This window comes from Barbus barbus, assembly GCF_936440315.1.
Source record: "Barbus barbus genome assembly, chromosome: 45".
NCBI classification, from domain to species: Eukaryota; Metazoa; Chordata; class Actinopteri; order Cypriniformes; family Cyprinidae; genus Barbus; species Barbus barbus.
This window is the reverse complement of record NC_136723.1, coordinates 19,736,505-19,756,920: the sequence shown is the minus strand read 5'-3', so window position 1 is coordinate 19,756,920 and position 20,416 is coordinate 19,736,505. Positions and strand designations below refer to the sequence as shown.

General features: G+C 37.6%; 1 protein-coding gene across 1 annotated transcript in view; it reads right to left on the bottom strand.

The window, feature by feature from the left end:
- The window catches only part of LOC306864264 (kin of IRRE-like protein 3), a gene marked incomplete at both ends in the record, with an annotated part of 148,793 nt that overhangs the window by 49,745 nt on the left and 78,632 nt on the right, over nt 1–20,416 (bottom strand). The window contains 3 exons of the mRNA XM_079408167.1: nt 2,419–2,576; nt 10,087–10,236; nt 15,167–15,316. Of these exons, the coding sequence (XP_079264293.1) occupies nt 2,419–2,576; nt 10,087–10,236; nt 15,167–15,316 (458 nt within the window). The remainder of the gene's footprint in view (nt 1–2,418; nt 2,577–10,086; nt 10,237–15,166; nt 15,317–20,416) is intronic.

Sequence of the window (20,416 nt, the reverse complement as noted above, 5' to 3'; positions counted from 1 at the left end):
GTCAGTAATGTATAATAATAAGATTAAACACTCAATTTTCAGTTAAGGCATTATTGAATTCAGAGATGTCACACCAAATCAGCATATTTAAATGATTTCTTAAGGATCATGTGACACTTAAAACTAGATTAATGGCTACTGAAAATTTGGTTTTGTCACCAAAGGTAGAAATTACATTTTAAAATAGATTAAAACAAAAAAACTGTTATTTAAAATTGTAGTAAAATTTCCCAATATTATTTTACTGGATATTTGATCAAGAGACTTTTTCCAAAAATATTTTTTCAAAACGTTTGAACAGGAGAACTGTAAGTAAAGGGAATTTTAGATGTTTTCCACTTATTTGATGTACATCCTGTAGCACTTCTAAAATAACAAAACAGCTAATGCACACACATCGAATGAATGTGTGATTAAATGCATTATGGATATTTCATCAGCGGTGTTGATTTTCTGTCTGACTGTGGTGACAATTCAATAGATAAAGCTGAAAATCAGTGTGAAACCATCCTGTGATCTCAATTCATCCTTAATCGTGTTGACACACTGAGTTGCGGCAAAGAAAAACACTGTGAAAACAGAAGAAGCAGAAGGTTGAACCAGCACCTCTGAACATGTTTAACAGATTAATCCAAAGTAATTCCTCTGTACATTCCTCTTCTCAGTTCTGCAGGCTGTTCTGTCCCAGCACTCAAGAATCAGCGGTTTATAAGACTCCTGTTTTCATTAAAAAAACATCTAATATCCAGTTTACACTGGCATGACTTTTGAGACGTGAATAGCTTTGTTTTTATCCGTCTCATGGAGGCACTTGATTTCAGAAGGATTTAAAAGAGTCTCCCAAGTGTAGAACAGATTTGAAAGCAGTACTTCTGTTGGGAAAAAAAGAGGTAACCTGTCTAGTTTGCTTGTGTCTAAATTAGGTCTGGTTAATTAATGAAGGGACTCCCTCCGGTGGGTGCTGAGGGGTTCAGCTTACTCAAAATGAGCAGATTACACTCTCCAATCATAGTGCGAGCGGCCCTTTAAACACATTTCCTGCTCTCTCAATTTTCTCCCTAAAGCTGACACATGAGCAAATTGCTAAGGAACACATTCATAATGAAGTACTGGAATGTCTTTCCATTATGACATATTTAAAGCACTGCATTACAGCTTCACTTTGCCCCAAGAATTAAATTAAAAATTAGTCCTCACTTGTTATTAATTTGACAGAGCCGAGCGTTTCATGGACACACAGTCAGGCGGAGTGCAGGATTTCATGAGAGACTCTTTTTTTGACGTGAAAAAGTGGTAATATTGAAAATATCAACTGTATGCAAAAAAAAAAATATTGTCAAACATACAAGCTGTGTCTCAAAACCTATGCAGTTATCCACCTAGACAGCATTTTTGGGTGTCGCAGAAGTGCTTGAACGTTTAAACTGAATTGAAATGTTTTTAGACAGCGTTCTTGGGGAACATAAGTATGTTTAAACACTCAATATATTCTTGGTCATAAGCGCATTCAATTCATGGTTCAATCATCATGTTTGAATGAAGACTGAACCATGTTATTTTATGATAGGAGCGTTAGAATGGTCAAACTAAATCTAAAATATTTTATACAACATTTTAGGCCATCACAGACTCAATCATTCGCTTTGAAATGAATGTTTGGTACAGTATTTTTGGTCATTATATGCATGTTTGAAGTGAATCAAAACAATTTCAGACATTTTTGAGCATCAGATGCACAAGTTGAATCGAAATCACTCAAAACAACATTTTGGGCTTGATAGATGATTCAATTTGAAATGAAACACTTTTTTGGGAAACGTTTGAAACGTTGAATCTTTTGATCACTTGATCATTCAATCTGAAATGAAACAGTGTTTTGGGCAGCAGTGCCTGTTTGAATTGAATCAAACTCTTGAGACAGATTTTTTTGGGGCATCACATGCATATTTTGAACCGAGTCAAAAACTTTGAGGAAAGCTTTTTGCGCAGCATATGCACGTTTGAATCGAATCAAAATGTTTCAGGCATATTTTTGGATGTCACATGCACATCTGAAATGAAACAAAACGTTGAAACTGATTTTTCGGGGGGTATTACAGAAGCGTTCACCTGTTCAAAATGGAACTTTTGGTTATTCAATTTAAAACCAAACACTCAATACGGCATTTTTGGGCATCAGATACACATTTAAACAATCTAAAATGTTCAATACAGCATTTTTTGGGGCATAATAGCTAGATATGAACGTTCAAATTTGAAACAAAACACTTTTTCGGGCATCACAGATGCATTTTATTGAACATTTGAACACAATTCTGCCTAAAAATGATTTTGAGACACACTGCCTGGTTCCATCATGTTGCTGTATTGTGTTATTTTGTTACAATAACTGCCAGCAGCAGCAGGGATCTCCCATACCTTGGTGTAAGCGGCACCATTCAGTACATCTCCGTTACGGATCCAGATGATGGAGGCGGCTGGTTTGGCGTTGTTGGCGTGGCAGGTGAGGTTTAGCGAGTCCCCTGCACGCAAGCTCACCACAGGCGCTCCGATTATCACGGGGTCATCAGGAGGAACTGGAAATAAAATCAGAGAGAAGTTTATCCTCTTGTTTCACAAACAATGCCACATAGTGAAGGAGAGAGAGGGGGAGAAATGAAAGGATGAGTCAAAAAACTGATTTCTGAATAGCACTGATTGCAGTTCTCTTTTTAAACAGCTCTGATCTGCCTGCTTCTCACTCAGATTCAGGTAAATTATTGATTGGGCACTCAGCTCATTAGGGAGCATATCTGGAGCAAGTCTAAATCAAAGGCAACAAGCAGCTGCTACATCCTGAGTGCTCCAGAGAGAGCACTGGAAAAAGAGAGAGGGCAGTAAGACGTGAGAAGAGGAGGGACTATTTGAAGGTGCCAGAAAGGGCCGACTTGGGGGGTGGTTGTTGTTGGGGGACGTCCCAGAGATGCTGACTTCATTAAGAGGGAAGCTGAGACCCCATTAATCATATCTTACTGATTAGACTTCTGCCAGCTTTTACTCTTGCCGAGATTTCTGGCCAATCAGGCGGCATTCACAAGTTTGAGCAACTGGGTACTTCAAGTCGCCTTGGTAACAGTGAAGTTTAGGGTGCAAAGGGGACGTTTTGACTATGTTTCTTCATGAAATGAAAGTCTCTGAAGGAGGACGCCGGACATCTTCTCTTCAGATCTTTCTTTGTAGCACATCAGACCGTGGAGACTTGTCCCTCGCACTACGCGGAGATCTCAGAGCACGGAGTCCTGTGTGATTTGTTAGCTGGTGTTTCTTCCCTGGAACCAATCAAGTCTCCCTCCGGCTTGAAAAAATCATACGGTTCTCAGAACGAATGAATAGTTTTTCCCTTCTGCCTGCGTGTATAAAGGCCACAGCCGCATCTATTTGTCAGCACGGATTGGAGAAGGAGAAAAATAGAGAGAGTGGGAGAGATTAGAGAAAGAGAGAGATAAAGAAGTAATGAGGAAAAATGAAAAGTAGAAAACTGATTCGGTCTGTCGTGATGGAAAAGTAAATCTGTTTAACTGTAATAAGATATTATAAATAGGCATACAAATTATGTAAACAAAATTAATAGACAGTATACATAGATACACATTTCTGTTTAAAAGTTTGGGGGTCAGTAAGATTTTTTTTTTTTTTTTTTTGAAAGAATATAAATCTTTTATTCAGTAAGGATGCAATAAATTGACCAAAAGTGATCAAAAGTAAAGCATAATATAAAAGTATAATGTTACAAAAGTTCCATAACATAAATAAATTATATTTTCAAATACATTCAAGTAGAAAAGTTTTTAAATTGCAATAATTATTAAAGTGTAAAAATACTTAATATTGCTATTTTAGTCAAATAAATGCAGCCTAGATGAACAAGGAGATAGATAGATAGATAGATAGATAGATAGATAGATAGATAGATAGATAGATAGATAGATAGATAGATAGATAGATAGATAGATAGATAGATAGATAGATAGATAGATAGATAGATAGATAGATAGATAGATAGATAGATAGATCTAAACCCCTTTGCTGCATTTAAATTAGCGTCAGATAATTCAAAGTACTTCCATCCACTCAGAATCCACTCTCATTTCCAGGAGCAATTAAAGTCAGTGTCATATTCCTTTCCCCATCTGGACATCAAAACTATCCTTAACGGCTTGTTTTAATGCCTAAGTGTTTTGCCTGTTTAGAGCAAACTCATTCGTTTTTTTTTTGTTTTTTTCCCCAAGTGATACAAACACAGCTTACAATTGCATGCTGGGATTGTTTTCCGGGACTGATAGACCAGAGGCTAAGTGTATGCAAATGAGCACAACAGTTAAGTCAATCAGTCTGTCTGCTCAAGTTTCAGTTATTGATGGGGTTGAATTAGAGAGCTGGCACTGCAGTCCAATATTCAAGTCCCAGAATTCCAGAAAGCTAAGTGCCTATATATTATGGTGTGAATTCACACACTGCCATTTCCAAGCAGCTTTGGATGGCATCCCGTGACTCTCCATGTGGCACGGATCCCAGATGGTTCATGCTCTCCTTGTGAGCGCCAGAGACTGGTGTAACCATGTTAAACCTTCTTGTGACCGCCATGTTTGCAAATATGCCCTAGTGCGGTGCTTCCAAGCCGGTGCCTTAACGCAGCCAATCATCTTCTTTGTGTTGAGCCAGTCAACAAGATGGATTAATCATCCCACCGTAATTGCTGTTCAGAATGGGGAGAAACTCTCACACAGAGCCTAACGAACAGCCAGGACCGAATTACTTCTGTCTCTGCCCTCTTGATACACCGGGCCCTTGAGACACCTTGAGTCATTCAGCATGTGGAAGGAGAAAAATGGAGCAATTTCATTTTGGAAACAAGAGAGAAGGGGCATTCTGGGAAATGTGACCTATTTTATAATGTACCTGGATTTGGTCTAGCATCTGGAGATGTCTCTCTCTCCCTTTTCTCGTTCCCTCTCTCCATCTTTATCTCGCAGGAATTGGTAGCACGGTGGATTAATCACTTTCATCCTGAGTTCAGTTGTTGTACCACACAGCGGCACACAGCCTTTAGCAATTATCCCTCCTTTTTTGTTTTTATTTTTTCAGGTGTATTAACTAAAAATACTCATGGAGGTTCACAATAAAAGCCCTTTAAACAGGAGCAGATGTGATTTTGTTACCAGGACACAAACATTTATTTGAATAAAAGCATTTGAAGTGAAATATTCCTCTGTGTTGTTTGAAACTGCACTCGTGTTGATCAGATAATGATGGTGTGGTGTTTTGCCTTTTGAAAGTTCCTGCTGAAGGCCAGTTTTTTAACAAAGGGGGCACTTAGTTTCAAATGAACTGTAGGAAATCCAATTAAAATGTAATAAACAAGGGGAAATAACATTTGAAAAGTTGAAATGTTAACACAAGGCCAGGAAATGTTAAATCCAGGACTATTTTTAACATAATTAATGGAAACTGCATTACATGAAGCACTAACCAACCTTGAACTGCATGTCACTTTTTGTCACTGTTGTGCAGTAATGTTGGCTAAACACCACAATGCCCAAACGGCCTTGCGGCACTGAACTATCTGTTTGTTTTCTAATAGAAATCATTGTCTTACATTCTCCCGTCAGCTTATCAATGCGAGAGCATCCGACCGACCTTGGGCCTGTTTTTCAATTGTGAACAGTTCCTTCTGTTCGAGGGAAAGCCTCAAGTGAGACTTTGAAGATACACTGTTTCATTTGTTCTGACAAATCTGTAGAAGAAAAGTTCTCCAGGTCTCCGCAGATGCTAATCTGTTTCTTTTAATACTGGCAGCTCTACTGACATCATTAAGGTTTTCTTAATTTCAGTTAACACTAGTGTTGTCATTTCACATTAATGTGTCTTAATTATTATATAAAGACAGGCTTTCATGTATTGATCTAAATATATTGAGGAGGCGATGAATATTAAAAGTTTAATTACGCTTTAGGTTAAGTATGTTTGTATTTCGGTTATGACATGAATAGCGAGTATAAATAAATAAATAGATGTCAGCTTGATGAGCTTCAACTACAGGGTGCCATTATTGACACAACCGCTGAATTGAGAACGAACAATTTATCCCACTCCTTCTGCTCGAGTTCCCTTAAAAGCTTCTCTGGGAGGGAAGGTATGTCACTGAGACGTCAGATGCTCAGAAACAGTATTTTTGGGAGGATGCCCCCAAAAAAACAGTACAGCATGAACAGGGATGGCAAGCATGGACAAGTGGCCCACACCAGAGAGCCCTTTGGCCTGGGACAGCAGCGCTCCGCTCGAGCTCCACATGCCCTGTGGGAGCTCTACAGTACAGGAGGAGCCTGTCACGGAGCAGTTTTTCCTTTCCTGTTGCTCTCGATGATACATCAATGTGATCTCAATAGCATTTGTTTTTGTACTGAGCAGTTGTTTACAACTTTTAAAACATTAATCCTTGAATATGTAATTTCAGAGACATAGTAAAAAATTTTATATTGTGTGTGCAATCCAGAAGTAAAATGCACTGTTCAGGGGTTACTAAGAATTTTTATTATTTTTTTAAGAAATTAATATTTTTATTCAGCAAAGATGCATTAAATTGATCAAAAGTGACAGTAAAGGTATTTAAAATGTTTCAAAATATTTGTATTTTACGTCAATACTGAACTTTCTATTCATCAGAGTATCCTGAATAAAAAAATGAGAAATAAAAATAGTGAAACGTCTCATTGTGGAACACTGCTCAGCCATTCAACATAGACCAGAGCTAACTGCTGAATAAATTAAAATAAGTGGTTGCCTTTAAAGTTTTAAACCATTATGTAGCTCAAAACGTTGAGAATGGTACTAGCAACACCAAGGTCATGGGTTTTATTCAGGTAAAGCTAAAAATGATAAAATGTGAATCGCAAGTCGCTTTGGATAAAAGCATCTGCCAGATATGTAAATGTAAAATGGACAATTTAATTTACTTGCCAAAGCATAATGTCATTCACATTTGGCATCATGCAAGTTAATTTTAGACACTGCATATATCTCAGCTGAAGTTCTGCACCTATGTCACATTAGTGAAAATTTTTATTCTGCTGCGACACAGTAGCATGATGTACCTGTCTGTGAATTCACATTTCTCTGAGATGCAGATGTTGCTGCATGCCTGCTGCCTATTCAACAAAGTGTGACGTTTGAAATGAGGACCAGCTGTTGCAAACTTCAATACATTTTTTAAAAACTCATATCACTAACTGCACTTGCACACTGAGGTGATAATTCTTGAATTTAAAACCAAGACAACTATGTAGTGGGGAGGGAATAAAACAGGGAACAATGGCATTTGGCTGTTATTCGGGTCGAAACCTGTATCTGTGAACTCTACATTTTCAATTTCATCACAGCATTGTTTGCTTTCTCTGTTCCCAGTCTGGCTGCGATGTGCCTTTTTGTGGCCAACGCTGGTGCTGACATTAACATGAGGAGACGGGGAGCGTATTTGGACAGGGTTGGGTGAGTTAGCTTGCTGCGAAAGGGTGAGAAACCCATAAAAAAAGGGAAAAGACAACAGGACATCTTTTCGCCACCTTTCCATTGTAGTTTTCAGACAATCGGTTGATGATCCCAGACTGGTGTCTTATCCACAAAGAGGAGAAACTGAACAGCCTCTTTGCTTTGAAAGACTACAAGTAATTGCCGTCTCCTTTCATTAGGACTGATGTTTGTCTCCCTCTGGGACGGGTTAACATGGCTTGTTCAACACGCTCTTAAGGCAGAGGATAACATCTCGTACAAAGCTTTAATCCACTAGCTTTTCCTACTACTAGTCTGAGAAGTTCACATGTAGACCTAATTAATGTGATCTGTACAATTAGGTTCAAAATGCGCAGCCCTACAATAATTTGTGTATTTTAAGTGCAGTAATTTGTTTTACTTTTTACACACAAAAAAATTCTGGTTGTGCTTCATTAAATAGACATACTAATTATGACGTTCTGCTAAACTTTTAGTAAAAAAAAAAAAACGGGTCGCGAAAATTATGACAGTCATCAAACAGCCTTCATGTTCATAATTAGGCTTGAACATGATTATCCATGTGAATTGATTGTACAATGAGAAATACGCACTACATACCAGAATGGAGATGTTTGGAAGGAAATTGTAGAAACACAAGAGCAACAAGTCAATTCAGAGAGAGAGAGAGAGAGAGAGAGCAAGTAATTTTCAAACTTTTCTCTTTAAAATAACCAACATATTGTTTCTAATAAGACTAGGAAATGTGAATGGGTCAATTTTGATTGCATGTTGACTTTAAGACAGTTTGACATATTGAACGAACTGTACTTTTGTTCCACACAGCCTTGTTTTCATTCGCATCAAATCGCGTCAAGAAGGAAAGAAAGCCTCTAATTAAGTCTGAAAGCAGCCAAATCGCACAAGCTTTTTAACTCCGAAGACAATGAGCAGAAATGCTGAGAGCTTACAGAAACACTGCAGTAGCTCTTTTTAAACAATGGTGACCTTTGGAAGTGGCACGGGTTTCTCCCCACGGTTCACAGAGTGGCTGCGCCGTGGCTCTCGCTCTCTCTCCAGCTCCTCGCCTTGGCTTTAGGGGAATTCCTTGGATCTAATTAGCCTCAGGGGGTCCTTCTTCAGCAATGTGTACCAACCCCATCTCATGTCTTATTCAGCAGCCTGGCCACAACAAAGCAAACTGAGTTACCCCACAACTCTCCTACGGATGTTCAAAGTTCAAATGTCACTCCGGCAGGTCAGCCGCCCTCCCGCTGCCAAATTCGCACTTGTGTAATTGCAAAAGCACAAGTTCAAAATCGAAACTGTTTGAGAACCTATTGAAAGAGAATAAAAGAAAGCGTGAACTAGCTCTGAATTTGCATGAGGGCTCCGCAGGGGACCGGAGACACCATTTAGTGGCCGATGCACACCGGTGTAGCACAATTTGAGACCTTGGCATATTAATGCGTCGCAGCAGAGCCCAAAACTCACGTTCAAACACCAGGCTTCAAAGTCAAAGTCGGGAAAAAGCCTCCATAGCCATTTTTCATGGTAAGTGACAAAGACAGGTTTGAGACTTCACAGGCCAGGCATCCAATCAGGTTACAAAGACTACTCAGGATGCCGGCTGTCAGGAGAGAGATAGAGAAAGCGAGCGAACGAACCAAACGCCACATCTGATTGTGGTCACGCGCCGTCGTCCCCCCCAGGAGGGAAGTGACAGGGGATTGACGGTGACGGAGTCCCTACATGAGGTTCATTACCTCGCTCAGGAGCCTCTTGCGGTTTTGTATGCAACTTTTCAGAAATAAGCCAGTTTGTGTGGGATTACATGTCAGGCTAATGGCTCTGCCCTGGGGAGCATGATGATTTGTCTCTGCTGCCACCGGACCGGCAAAAAATAAAAACAAATGAGCGGCCTCTCATCTATAATTAATCATTTTAATGGACCTAGAATCGCAGGCATCTACGCTCGGCTTTAAGCGTCTAGACTCAGATTACTGGTTTAAAACGCTGTTACTCCAAGGCCGGCATAATGAACTTATTCCTCTGGAATATATCATAGTTTTAACAAAGGAAAGAAAGAAATCGATAATGATAATCAGGCAGTCGGGCTGCCTGGGAGCTAAGCTGACGCAATGCATTTGTGTCAGGGCCTCTTATCGATCGCAAACATATCTAATGTGTCTTATTAAAGCCGATTAGCCCTGATTTCAGAATGTCACACATTTATCTAACTCAGAGATTGACTTTGTTCTTGTCTACATTCACAGTATTGCAGAGACGGTGCTTTTTCATGCTTTCTCGTTCTCAGGGCCTCGCTTTCTTTTACTCCTTTACTGCTCGAGTGCTATTCTAGTTAAATCATGTATAGATTTGTCTAAATGTCTGTCAGTACATCCATCAATCCATCTATCTGCACTCATGCAACAAAGGCTTCAATTAAAAAAAAGCAAAAAGTGAACTTGCTTGTAATGTAGCACAATGAATATCTATCTATCCATCTATTTGTCTGTCTGTCGTCTCTTTTTATGGAAGGTTCTGGTAGGTGACACTGACCCAGAACAGTGAGTCGAGCGGGTCGAGATCTGGTAGCAGCCTGGATGGCTTGACACTCAAAGCTGCCGTCATCGGTCAGTTCGGTCCTCTGAATCAGTAGGTGATATTCTCCTTTGCTGTGGTCTCCAATCACATCGTAGCGTGGATAACCTGAAACACAGGTTTAAAATGAACATAAATAGCATATTAAGATTTTTTAAAAATCTACTTTCCAAGCACTAAAATTTCTGCCCTCGAGCCCTGAAATTACCCTGGGCATATTTGTTATCTAAAAGATCCTGTTTAATCGGTATGTTTGTTGTTGCGAGTTTTGTTGTATTTTACTCTTTGTGCTGTAGTATTGTTAAATTCTATGGAAGCTTCATGATAGATAAAATAATAGAAACACACAAAAAGGCCAATATTTCACTGAACAAAAAGAGACAAGGCCCATTCCGAGTTGGCCTTGAATAATCTTCGGTAACATTTACTGTAGTCATGAAAAGAAAAACATTTTAAAAAACACTTATTAGGTATTACTGGAATTAAACCTCACAACATAAACATGAATCTTGACTTCTGACATAAAATATCCACAGATCAAACTGCTACATATATATAGTTTCTTATATATTAAGTTTCTGCAATATATAAATATATTGTGGAAACTTAATTTCCTGTAGAGCTGCTTTGCAACGATTTGTATCGTAAAAAACGCTATACAAATAAACTTGAAGCACAACACCTTATCATAAATATGCTTTATACATATTTGAAAGGACTGATTAATAGTTAAGCGTTAATTTAAATGAAGGCAGCTGACTGAAGGTAAGAGCATATATGCTTATTGATTTAGCATAAAATGACTTTGTCCAAGGATCCACATACCTTTACAGAATACTATGGATGATTTTTTAAAATAGTTGATATCTACAGAGCCTATATACTCATATTGTAGATATACTCATATACACTTTTTTAAAGAAATTAACACTTATTAATCAAGAATGCTTTAAATAGACCAAAAATTATCAAGACTTTATATTCTTTTGAACTTTCTATTCATCAAAAAAAAAAAAACATTACAGTTTCCACAAAAATATTAGCACAATTGTTTTCAACATTGATAATAATAAGAAATGTTTCCTGAGCAGCAAATTTCTAAAGCAGATTTCTAAAGGATCATCTGACACTGGTGACTAGATTAGATTAATTCAGTTTGCATCAAGAGAACAAATTACATTTTTAAATACACTAAAACAGAAAAAAAGTTATTTTAAATTGCAATACAATTTCACAATAATACTGTATTTTTGATTTAAAAAAAAATGCAGCCTTCGTAAGCATAACTGCAGTTGAAAAAAATAAATATATATATATATACAGTGGTGTGAAGAAGTGTTGGCCCCCGTCCTGATTTTTTATTTTTTTGCATGTTTGTCACACTTTAATGTTTCAGATCATCAAACAAATTTAAATATTAATTAAAGATAACATAAGTAAACACAACATGCAGTTTTTAAATGAAGGTTTTTTTTTATGAAGGGAAAACTAAATCCAAACCCACATGGCCCTGTGTGAAAAAGTGTTTGACCCCCCTTTTGACCCTGTTTGACCCCCCGATGATGGCAGCTTTGAGTGTCAAGCCATCCAGACCCTGTTTGACCTTAGGACCTGTTTGAATACTTATGACCATGTGATATTTCAGTTTTTCTTTTTTAATAAATCTGCAAAAATGTCAGCAATTCTGTGTTTTTCTGTCAATATGGGGTGCTGTGTGTACATTAATGAGGAAAAAAAATGAACTTAAATGATTTTAGCAAATGGCTGCAATATAACAAAGACTGAAAAATTTAAGGTGGTCTGAATACTTTCCGTACCCACTGTATATTGTACAGACCCCAAACATTTGAATGGCAATTATGAAAAGGAAATGTAAATAAAATTGCTGAAATGAAATAAAAAAAGTGCCCTTCAAGGAGCAATAAATCACTACAAAAGTGTTGAATATGGCATCTTCAATAAATGATGAATGGAGCCTTTGTACCTTGAAAAAATTGGAACAACGAAATTGCTACATGATGCTCTACTCAAAACAGATGTCTCATTTTTAGTTAATCTGCTCATATCAGAAAACAGATCGCAGCCCAGAGCACGTTTAAATCTGAACATGATCTTGTAAACAGTTATCATGGCATGTCTCTGGAACCCTGGTGATCCTTTATATTAAAGAGTGTTTGGCTGTCCTCTGCTATCTGGTAATAAGCCCTGTATTAGGAATCAATAGTGTCATTACTACCTTCAGGTTTCCTGCCACTGGATCTTCTTTTGCCTTTTATTTAAGAGCTGTTTTCATTAGGGATTACTGAGGCATACAGGCGCCTCAATACAGCTCTGATGAATTCCCCAATATGCTTGGCTGGACGGCTTCAGACAATGGCTGTCAATTAGAAGAAACAATGTGAAATGACCCTATTAAAGGTAATGAATCCCATGAAATGGATTCGGCTTCATGTTGGATCGATAGCAGCTGCGATAGAGAGCTGGGACATGAATTTATCACACTGTGGGCATTTCACCGACACTCCAATGGATGGAAGCATGCTTGAAACTTGGCTGAAATGAGGCAGATCAAAGCTCGGAGCGAGCGAATGTGAAAGCTGAAGGGGGAGAGATACACGGACGGGCATCCTAATCAAGCATTATTTTCATTTCAGCCTCGCTGACACATAATCTGTAACTTCTCAAGCTTTGAGGACACGAGCCCTGAAAAGATATAGATATCTATGTCGTATTGATCGCAGGATGTGTCATTTCATCGGTGTGAAACTGCAGGTGATAAAACATAAGACGGATTTTTACGACTTGTAAAAATACACAAATTGTTCAAGTTTGAAACAATCTGTAGGCTCAGAGCAACTTTGAACACACTGACATCCATTCCTGTCAGCGCTCTAGTTCATTTTACACTTTAGCAAGTGACGTTTTTACATCCACTTTGAAGCGAGACTTTGTCTGGTTGCCTGTGTCGGTTAAGTATCACAGCTCTGTACTCGATTATACTATGGTACAATGATATCCAGGAGTCCCTGGACACTTATAAACGCTCAGAGAAAGAAAGACGCAGTGGAAAGGAAATTCAAGCCCTGAGAGGCTCAATTAAAGAGCGTCGTCCATGACTAAACGCTGCCTGGGGCCACGGCTAAAGATTACTAACTTCTGGAGAAACCACCACCCAAAATGAAAATCCTTTCTTGGTATATAGTTTAGAATCACATTTTACTAAATGAGGCCTCAGCTAAAGGCTCAATCTTCAGATATTAATTGCTCGTTTCTTGAAGTACGTACGTGAACACAATCAGCAACAATTGTTAGCGATAATGACCTCTTGATCCAGCAATTATGTGTAACATTAGCTAAACAGGATCTGCTCGTTGTACTTTAAGTTAGATATGGAAATAATTGAACGAATTACGCTTTGCTACACAATAAATATTTCAAAGGCCTAATAAGTTCAACTTCCAGTAAGCTGAAGCAAATTTGGAAGCAACATTCAGCAAATTGAAGCTTAAGGGATGAATGCGCAGTGAATTTGAATGAGACCAAAGTTTGTTTTACATTTTGCCTTTTAATCTTACAGTCCATTACAAATAAAACAGTCAGTAAATGTGGCGTAGTGAAGAAAATGAGTCTGGTAATCATATCTGATTTGTTTGTGATTTACAAAACTGATCTTGCAAACCTAAATCTAAAGGTTGTCCTTGCATAAGTGAGAAGTTTTCTGAAAACATTTCAATCCGTTCCCAGAAATTAATTTGTAAACCTCGTCGTGTGAATGTAAAACAGCTGCACTTGCGGCGCGTCTCTCTGGGGTTCTGTGGATGATGAAGTGCTTGCCTTAATTAATGATAGAAATGCAATTAATTCTCGATTGTTGCTTTGCTTTGCTTAGTCTGACAGTGCTTTTGACAGGCACTTTCTGAAACAAACAGAAAAACCTTCACAACAATCAGGAAAAGTTAGTAGTGGAAAAAAGCTGCGAGGCTGCTAGGTAAGAAAATGTCAGGGGAAGCATTCACAAACTGACAGAATGGGCTATTGTCCTTGTGTTATAGCGTCTTACTGGAGAAAAGACGAGACAAAGAAATGTCTAAGGCATTCAGCATCTCCGTAATGATATGAACAGATCTGGCAGAGACACGCAGGTGTTTTGAGCAGCAAATGTCTTGACTTTGGTTTCAATCTGACTGTAGCTTACACTGCAAAGCAGAGCAAATGCTTTAGGAATGAATGTCAATTTTAAAAAAGTGGAAATGAACTTGGTCATACGCTAGTTTTTGAATACAAAAATTTAGTATGTACACATTTTGATACTTCCATGTTCGCTGGGTTCACACTCAAGAATAGTATTGAGTAACCCACTGACTTTTGTGCTTCCCTTCTAACCTCTTAGTTGTTCCAGTCAAATAAAAGGTAAATTTCACAATATTACCTTTTTCGCTGCATTTTTGATCACATACTATAAATGCAGGCCAATGTTATTTTAGTATAACTGAGACACTATACTAGTTTTTATCAATATTGTGAATTCATTTTTATTATTTTATTTTTCATTTTTAAGTTTTAGTAAATTTGCTGTGTTTTTGTTATTTTTTATGGTTTTAGTGTTAGTTAACAAAAAAAAATCTGATGCGGTCTTGGCGAGAATATAAGAGATTTAAAAAAAAAAAGCTTTTGAATGGTAGTGCAAATTAATTATTAAAAGTTCAACAGAGTTTTCTGTCTTGCTCCATTTCAGACATTGTTTTTATATCAAGCTCTAAATGATTCAAGCCATCTCTTGGAAAATTTGAAGGTCAAGATTTTGTTCTTCAATCAGACAGCATGAGAAGAGACAAGATTTGTAACCGTTTGATTGTACTGTCCTATACTTTGTACACATAAATTGCAATTATGCAATTCAATTATAAATCAACTACAATTATGTAATCAACCAACTTTGCACATGTGATCATGCGTATATGCAAGCAACTGATGAACAGAGGCCAAGTTATTTCACCACAGGTTAGAATACGAAACATAGTGAAGCAAAAGCTCTTACCTGACATGTCTCGGTTGACCCCCAGAGCGAGACCGTCTTTGACCCACAGCACCATGCCATGATATCCAGTAATGGAGCATGGCAGGGTCACAGCCTGCCCGGCCACCACCACCAGGTCATGAGGCTGCTGGATAAACACAACCGAGCTTCCTAAAACACAAAAGAGAGAGAGAAGAATGAACGAGGGAGGTCACAATTATAAATCATCAAATACAATTTGCCAGAGCCGGCTGCCCCTGCCAGAGGATGTACAAAAAACAGCCTTTAACTTGAGGATCATTATTATGGCTCTAGTAAATCTACTCCAACTCCCAAAACTCACTTTGAAGAATAAATCTATAAATTTCAACTTTATGTCACTGGAATGCTTAATAAAGTGCAGTGACACACAGAAGTACGAGTAGGTGCCTCACAGTTAGGAAAGCTGAACATGACACTGCTGAGATCCACAAGATCTGCACCATAAATCAGCTCGAAGCTCCTCAAACTCTGCTCTCACTCACAGAAACTCAGCTTAGCAGGCAAAATTATTTTCCTGACGACGAACCGCACCAGCGCCGGATGACAGGCTCGGTGGTGCTCCGGAACGGCCGCTTGCAGACGGCTGTTCACCTTGAAGTCTAATAGTGCCCTGAAGGTAAGCAGTCTTCAATACGGGAGGTGAAAAGTACGTGTTACCGTTTTCATTAAACTGCAGAGTTATTTTTTGCCGTTCGGGGGAAGCGGATAAGAGCGTCAATAGAAAGCGAATATGTATTTCTCTGAGAATATATTCACAGAAGATTCTCAGAGAAATAAACATCTCGTCCTTTCAACAGTCACTTTCCCTCACCTTTTTTGGTCTTTAAATGTGAAAACAGTTGACACATCAGAGAAACAGAGGAGCCTTGCGCATCTCCCGAGACCACTTTGGTCTTAAATTCAACAAAGTGCAGCTCTGCGAGGTGCATCTTTCATAAATAGCGCTTGGCCTTCCACTGATGTGGCAGGATTTCTGCGGGACGGTGCTGAGATGCCAAGCATATTTTTTCTCTCTGTGCACTGCTGTCTAATTTTGCTGTTTAAAGATAACACCAATCCTCACACTTGATCTTAGTTCTGTTAAAGACGAAAAACATCAAAGCTTAGCATTAAAATATACTTCTTTTGTTTGCCCACCCATATTGAAGATATTGAGGGGTGTTTATTGCATAACCCACAGGATTGTTGCTCCTTTATAGCGCAGAAAACTTACTGGAGTTCTCAGTTATATGTTATTTGTCACTTTTGTCACTTTTGTTTCTGAGGTTTCACCTGAAATTTCTTGGAAGAAATAAAAATAGACACAGCCGAGACAGTTATTGTCACACATAGAGCTTTAAAAGAAAGGTGGATAGAATAGTATTTCATGAAAAAAAAAAATCTTAATGAAATGTGATTTTGGTTAAATGGTGATGTAAGTTTGGGGTGAGTCATTTATTTATTTATTTTTAATACTTGGATGCATTAAATTGATAAAAGTGAAAGTAAAGACATTTATATTGTAAAAAAAAAAGCAGCTCCTTTGAACTTTATGGAAGAGGATTAGGGCCAAACAATAATAATAAAAAATATTAGTTTTAGCAAAAATCTTGAGATTTATTTTTTTTTTATTATTATTGCTTGGCCCTAATCCTCTTCCGCAGAACTTTCCATTCATCAAAGAATCTCGGGGAAAAAAAAATTATGGTTTGCACAAAAATATTAAGCAGCACAACTGTTTTCAACATAGATTATAATAAGTGTTTCTTCAGCAGCAAATCAGCATATCAGAATGATTTCTGAAGGATCTTGTGTCAATGAAGACTGGAGTACTAATGCTGAAAATTCAGCTTTGCATCACAGAAGTAAATAACATTTTAAATATATTAAATAAAAAACTGTTTTTTAAAAGTGTAATAATATTTCACAACATTACTATTTTTACTGTATTTTTGACCACATAAATGTAGCCTAGGTGACTTCTTTCAAAAACATCAACCAAAACTTTTGAACTGCATGTAATGGCACTTATACATAAAAAGCAAAATAATTGCTATTATTTTTAGCATTTGTGCTTAATTTTGTCATTTGTTGAAGGTTTTGACATACACTACTCAATATAGTTTGTGAGTGAAACCGGTTTGATTGTTGTATTCTAATAGATGAGAACTTTTGAAAGTCTTATACAGAACTGGTTCTTGAAGGCATTCTTGACCCATATGATCTTTCTACCAATAAACACAAAATGGAGATATTAGGCAGAATTGTCCAAGCTCCAGAAATGACAAAAGTCTTCTAAAGCCATATGAGAAACAGACCGAAATTTCATCAAAAGTCATCATTCACTATTTATTTCCTTCAACCACAAGCTGTCAAACCTCATTTGTGTTTATTTGAATATGGCAGATGAAGACTGATCAAGTTTGAGAAAGTACAAAAGAGATGAGAGCTCGTATTGCCTGCTTTTATGGTGATATTTTGACAGAGCTCTACCACATCTGTCTCATTCACTTTTACTGTATTGAAAAGAGCAGTGTAAACATTGCAGTGTAAATATCATGCAGCTGCAATAGCTTCCAAAAGTGACAGTGTTTAGAAATCTCTCTCACCGCTGACCTGTCTGAATATGCGAAGGTTTTACAAGGATATTGCCCAGACTCTCTCACATAGTGTGCAACAAATCACAGCTAAAGAACAGCACTGCCTTCAGAGCTTTTGTGTTGGACTCATCAAACAGATAATAGAGAATGTTTTTCTGAAGGATATTTGTAAAGATGTGTGGTTATTCACATCAAACTTTAACTGTGTTTGAAAGGCAAGTCTACATGCATGTCAACGGTCAGTCACTTTGAACGAATGCAAGCGATTCAGTGCCTTTGTAATGCATGACCTTAATATAACTGGACTTTTGGCTGGCCGAATCTAAGGGCGTTTTATGCACATTCTGAAAATCATCTTCATTCTACAAACAGATGCAAAACGATAAATACACCTCGCCATCTCCATCCAAGGCATCACGGCATCTTTTGTTTATGAGACCCAGCAGTTGTGTTTCATGAAAGCAGACCAATATCCACAGCAGGGGCTCTAGGATCCATGGACACCTCTAATGAGAGCCACAAATAGATAAATAAATCCAATCATTACATTCAGAGGTTTGGCGCATCCCCTCGCCGTGGCCAAAGCACCCCAAGTCAAATCTAGACAAATTAATTTTGTTATTGGATTCCTGCGGTTCCATTTCCTGGACACAGATTTAAATATCACTCCCAGAAGACGTCAATTCAGAGCGTAACAAAGGATGAGAAAAACAGCATGCAGGCAGGGCATTGAAAGCTCTCAGAGAAAAGAAAGCAAGCGAGAATGAGAGCGAGAGCAAGATGACAGGGAAGTTATTTACAAGATCAACATGCAAGATTGATTGAGTTTATTGTATTACTGCCCTTTTGAAACCTCCGCAAAAGCTACCTGAAAAAAAAAAAAAATTTTATCTGGGAAGGACTCAGGCTTGGAATAATAATGCAACATATATTTTGCATGAAATTGATTTCCCAGGGTATCATTACAAGAAGTGTGAATTGTCTGCCTTGTAAAAGTGAAATGGCTTTGCCCATTGAGCACAGCCAATCAGGTTTCTTTTGCTAAATATATATACTGAAGACTGGTGTAATGGCTGCTGAAAATTCAGTTTTGCCATCTCAGGTATAAAATACTAAAATAGAAAACAGTTATTTTAAATTCTAATATTATTTCACAATATTATTATTTTTAAAGTATTTTGTGCTGTCTGAATATCTTACCTGTGGAAGAGCAGAAGCAGCTTTATTTAACTGTGGCTGTGGAAGCTAAAGGGTCAGCTGAGAGGAGCAAAACACCTGCAGTATACAGTGTCAGCAATTTATGCCTGAGTGCTGCTGATGTTACAGCTCATTAAAAAAAACGGCCCTCTAGCATCCTTACCACCTCCAGAGAGAAAGACAGAGAGAGAGAGAGGGAGAAATGGAGGAGCCTTTTGTGCAAGAGGCAATCAGCTCTGTTGTCTTGTTGTCAAAGGACTACTTTACCACAGCGCTTCAGAGGTGTTTAGAAATTGCGTGTCATAAGCCTCCAACGGTACGGTGAAATTGGTCAAAAGCCGAAGGAAACAAGATTACTTTATTGTTATTCTTCGAACATTCCCGTGCCTTAGATCAATGTGAGATGAGCGAAGTGAGCAGCTACTTCAGGTACAGAAACAGCAAACAAAACGCGACGCTGCGGGCTTCGACCTCAGAGGGTTAAAATGTCATTTCTGTGATGCAAAGCTGAATTTTCAGCAGCCAATACTCCGGTTTTTAGTGTCACATGATCCCTCAGAAACCATTCTAATATGCTGATTGGTGCTCAATTATGATCATTTAGCCTATTGTTGGTGCTCAAATTATAATGGTTCCATGTTGAAAACGGTTTTTGCAGCTTAATATTTTTTGTGGAAACCATGATACATTTTCCCCAGGACTGAATAATAGAAAGTTCAAAAGAACAATTATTTGAAATAGAAATATTTTGTAATGTTATAGTATTGTTAGTTTTAATCAATTTCGAGCATGCTAAAAAAAAAAAAAAAAGTATTTATTTATTTTTAAATATATATATTTTTTCTTTTACCCCAAACTTTTGAGTGTATCATGGTTTCCACAAAAATACTGATATTAAAAGGAATTTCATAATAATAAAATAAAATAAAAATAATAAATAATGTTAATATAAATAATACAAATAAATGTTTATTGAGCAGCAAATCAGTATATTAGAATGATTCCAGAAGGATCACGTGATGCTGAAGACCACAGTAATGATTCTGAAAATTAAAAAATAAATCGATCATGGGAATAAATTATATTTTCAAGCATATTAAAATAGAAAACCATTATTTTAAACTGTAATAATATTTCACAATATAACAGTTTTTCTGTAGATTTGAAGGCTTCTTAAAAAAAAGTTTGATCCCAAATTTTGAAGGGCAGTGTATGTGTGTGTGTGTGTGTATATATATATATATATATATATACATATATATATATATATATATATATATATATACATATATATATATATATATATATATATATTGTGACGAGTCGGCTGCCTCCCCCCTTATTATCATCACCACCCGGTCCCGTATTCGCCGCCCTTCACCAGGCTCCCGACGGGAGTGGGTGTGCGAGAGAGGAGGGGCGCTGAATAGCCAGGGCTGGCGGCGTGTGATGA